At 38.9% G+C, this 4547-nt stretch overlaps 1 protein-coding gene across 1 annotated transcript in view; it reads left to right on the top strand.

Moving 5' to 3' along the window:
* Positions 1 to 4304, top strand: part of gipc1 (GIPC PDZ domain containing family, member 1) — a 9856-nt gene extending 5552 nt beyond the window's left edge. The window contains exons 5-6 of the mRNA XM_084329881.1: positions 2948 to 3029; positions 4044 to 4304. Of these exons, the coding sequence (XP_084186007.1) occupies positions 2948 to 3029; positions 4044 to 4195 (234 nt within the window). The 3' untranslated portion in view covers positions 4196 to 4304. The remainder of the gene's footprint in view (positions 1 to 2947; positions 3030 to 4043) is intronic.
* Positions 4305 to 4547: the final 243 nt, after the last annotated feature.

Raw genomic sequence — 4547 nt, 5'->3', positions numbered from 1 at the left:
AGGAGGTGGTGGTGGTGACGAGTGTTTTCCACTGTGGTGGTGGTGGTGGAGGAGGTGGTGTTGGAGGTGGAGGTGACAAGTGTTTTCCACTGTGGTGGTGGAGGTGGTGGTGTTGGAGGTGGAGGAGGAGGAGGAGGTGAGTGTTTTCCACTGTGGAGGTGGAGGTGTTGAATGATATGATATGATATGATACATTTATTTATATTGCGCGCCCCTCAACCAATAGTTACATCGGCCCGGGGCGCATCCCGGGAGAGAAAGAGAAAACAAACAAAAAAAGACAGGAACAAAACGAAAAACAGAAAATATACAGGCAGTCCAACCAATCAGATAGAGAACAGACAGACATAATACACCACACATACAACAATACAAAAAAACGAGCTCATGGATTGTTTATGGCGAATAGGTGGGTTTTGAGCATGAATGTTCCCTGTGCTGTTGAAATGGTACTCGTCACCACGAAGCATTTTTCATTCATTTTATTTCATTAACCCTTATCAGGGTATCTGCAGGTATTAAAAAGTATTAAATTCACAATTTTCAATTTACGGCCTTAAAGGGTATTAAAAAGTCTTACATTTAATTTGCAAGTCAGCAGGAAGCGTACATCTCTGGCAGCTAAGGGTCAGTGGTATTGTTTGTCAAATAGTGTCGATCGTGAGTGTTACACTCTTGAGTGAATAGTAGTGTAGACATAATTAGCATGATAGGTGGTAGGTAGTATAAGATAAGACAAGATATTAGCATGATAGTACACACACATTACAAACAGATCCTGGAGTTTAAGTTCATCAAGAGTGACTAGATCCTGGAGTTTAAGTTCATTAACACATTGAGTGCCGGCCGGATATGACCAAATTATGGCTTGTATGCCAGCACTTTAATCAATGGGAGGACGAGCACATTTGCGAGCGATTAAACTATCTTAAATGATGGCTATGGGTCTAATTAGGGCTGTCCCCGACTAAGGATTTTTAATTTTAATTTTGTATCATTCCATTTGGGCTGTGGGGGGTGCTTAATGTCTGAAGGAGTCGACTGAAGGCTTCTTGTCCTCTGCAAAAGCATGCAATTGGTCCACTGATGGATACATCTTGATATTTGTCTAGTCTAGTGTGTTCATTAGATGGGTGAAATCCTCTTTCAGTGCCTCTGTGCCTGTTTTCGTAGGCAGTTACCCTCTGGTATGCGTGCCATTAGCGTTAGCCACGCTTCTAGGCCTCTTTTCTTTTGGAAAGAATGATAAAAAAAATTAAAATATTATACTTTTTTATTTTTATTTTTTATATATATATTCGACTAAGAGGTTGGCCAGTCGACTACGGCTCCTTTCGACCGATTAGTCGACTAATCGACTAATAGGGGTCAGCCCTATGTCTAATACACCCGTCACTTATCAATGACTTGCTTGCAGTCAACATGTACGAAACGGATTGTTTTTTCATCAGTACATTTCCGTTTTATACCGCTTTGAATACGAGTATAGTTTTGGAGATTTCTAGAATGAAAAAAAGATTCCGCAGTAATAGCCCTTTACTGGAATACACAAAACACGTTGTAATTTTCCGGCTGATTTATGAATCGTTTTCAAATAAACTCTAGATTATCAAGAGTATTTGTGTTCTTATTAGGGCTGTCAGTTTATCGCGTTAATTAGATTAATGAATTACACAGCAAATTATCGCGTTATGAAAATGAACTCAAAATTAATTACAACATTTTAAATTGTTTTTTTTATCTCATTCATTCTATTAAAACGTAGAATAAACATTTACAGACTTTTTTTTTTAATGGTCCATTTGCATGTTCTTGGTATCTGAATCTATGGATCTCAGGGAATGTATTCCCAGTGTCAAGAAATACTGTATCTGTTACTAGGCTTGAGTAAATTGTAATAAACCAAATGAGAATATCAATTAATTTTTTTTTGCTGTGAATAACACCATGCTAAAATTGACCAGACCTGAAAAATCTAAGCAAATGAATAAAGGGGAAGATGATTAAACAGAAGGTTTTGTAGATACAGTACTGAATTCTGCCATCTGGACACATGCAATTTGAAATATGATTATAGAATATAAAATATCAGGCCTAAAATGGTTATGCGATTAATTAATTACAAATCCTGTAATTAATTAGATAAAAAAATGTAATCGCCTGACAGCACTAGTTCTTATGCACGATACAAAAGCGGGCTGAAAAATAATTTATTCGTGCCACGCTTAGCGCCTAACGCCACACACACACAAACACACATTGTGAACGCTGTGAAAAAACCCTCTGATTAACCCAATACTGGTAACATACAGTCCTTACCTCAGATCAGATATTCTGCAAAAAGATTAATCCAATTCCTGATCGCCATTCCAAATATCGATCGCGTTTATTGATCCAACGTTATACTCCGAAACACATAATCCACGCTGCTTCTAGTCCCCCCAGTGAATGCAATAGTATCGGGTTGCATGCCCCAGAAGTAAAACGTGGACCGGAGTTTTTATCTTCTGATGCACACTCATCGAATCCAATCCAATGATGTGCAATACCATCCGGGAGACGATAGGCGGCGGTATTTGCCCTTTTCGAGCTCAGAGCCATTCCCAATGATAACGTTAGGCTGGATGGATGAAAAATGAACGGATATTGCTAATAAAAGAAATAACAATTAAATAATGAAAACTCGTCATTGGCACTCAACGCATGGCGAGTTAGGACGAGAAATCTTGTCGTTGGCACTCAAAGTGTTAAGAGTAACTAGATCCTGGAGTTTTAGTTCATTAAGAGTGACTAGATCCTGGAGTTTAAGTTCATTAAGAGTGACTAGATCCTGGAGTTTAAGTTCATTAATCCTGGAGTTTAAGTTCATTAAGAGTGACTAGATCCTGGAGTTTTAGTTCATTAAGAGATCCTGGTGTGTTGGCTGACCTTTCTCGACCTTTCCCAGCCCTCTGCGTTCGAGGAGAAAGCCATCGAGAAGGTGGATGACCTCCTGGAGAGCTACATGGGCATCAGAGACAGTGAGCTGGGTAAGAGTGTGTGTGAAAGAGTGTTTTTAATGAAGTAAGATGAGATACAATAAGATATTCCTTTTATTGATCCCCTTCAGCAGCAGGGGGGAGGGGATGTACAGGTATGGGCAGGGTCATAGTTGAAAGCCATAAATATAGGCAATATAATTAACTGAATATAAAGATATGAGAAAAAAGGTGTCTGTAGGCCCTTGTCTGTAGGCCCTATCGGTTATATTATGTTACAATAAATATAGGCAATATAGGATTTGAATCTGAATATATATATACATATATACCGGTATATATATTAGGAGTGGGGGGAAAAATCGATACGTAGTAGTAACGCGATACTTTGCGTGGCGATACTGTATAGATACAGGGACGCCAAGTATCGATATTTAATTATTCATAAAACATTTTTTTTCTTTTTTTGTATAAGGAAGTTGCATTGTTCATTTCAATACCTGTAATAGTACAGTAGTCCACACACACATGGAATATGACTGTAATACAAACAGTTCAGTTTGTCAGGTACATGCAACACAGATACCGGTAACAGTGTTTACATCTGTCTGCTTGAGAAAATACCATGTTCTGCAATAAAAATTATTGAAGTGAGATGAACAGACTGAACTTTATTTTAGTTTTACTTTGCAGTTGAAAAAAGGTAATAAATAAAATTTTAGCAAAAAAAAAAAAAATCGCAATATTGTCAGCGTATCACGATATATTTAGTATCGCGATAGTATCGTATCGTGACGCAAGTATCGCGATCGTATCGTGAGGTCTCTGGCGATTCCCACCCCTAATATATATATATATATATATATACCGGTGTATATATATATATATATATATACTAATATGAGTAAAAGTAAACGGTATACTCAAGGTGCAGAAGCCTTAACCAGTGCCGTGATTTACTTCTGTCACTTGCTGTGAACACGTTGGCTCAATGTCCTCTCCCTCTCCCTCTCTCTCTCTCTCTCCCTCCCTCCATGTCTCTCTGTGTCTCTCGCTCGGTGTCAGCCGCTACCATGGTGGAGCTGGGGAAGGACAAGAAGAACCCGGATGAGTTCGCGGAGGCTCTGGACGAGACCCTGGGAGACTTCGCCTTCCCGGACGAGTTCGTGTTCGACGTCTGGGGCGCCATTGGCGACGCTAAGGTCGGACGGCTGTAACCACGGAAACCAGAAGGAACAAAAGAAAAACGACAGCCTTTGTGTGTGAGGGAGACGCCCACGATAAACGGCACTACTAGGAAACACTCCACTACCGTTTTTAATTTGTTTCTCCAGTGTGCTTTTTTTCCCCTCCTATTTTTATTTTTTTTATTCTTCTCCTATGTTTATTTTATTTTTATTTTCAAAACTTTTTTTTATCCTATTTTTATTTAAATTTAAAAACATTTTTAAAACTTTTTTCTCCAGTGTAGGCCCTACTCCTACTATTTTCATTCTGGAATGGTGCACTCTTTTGGGAGACATCTCCTAGACAAAGAGGACGTACCCAGTATAGGAGAGAGAGAGAAAC

This window comes from Notolepis coatsorum (genome assembly GCF_963971535.1).
Source record: "Notolepis coatsorum genome assembly, chromosome: 14".
Taxonomy (NCBI): domain Eukaryota; kingdom Metazoa; phylum Chordata; class Actinopteri; order Aulopiformes; family Paralepididae; genus Notolepis; species Notolepis coatsorum.
The sequence above is the reverse complement of the archived record's forward strand: the minus strand, read 5'-3'. Positions and strand labels throughout refer to the sequence as shown.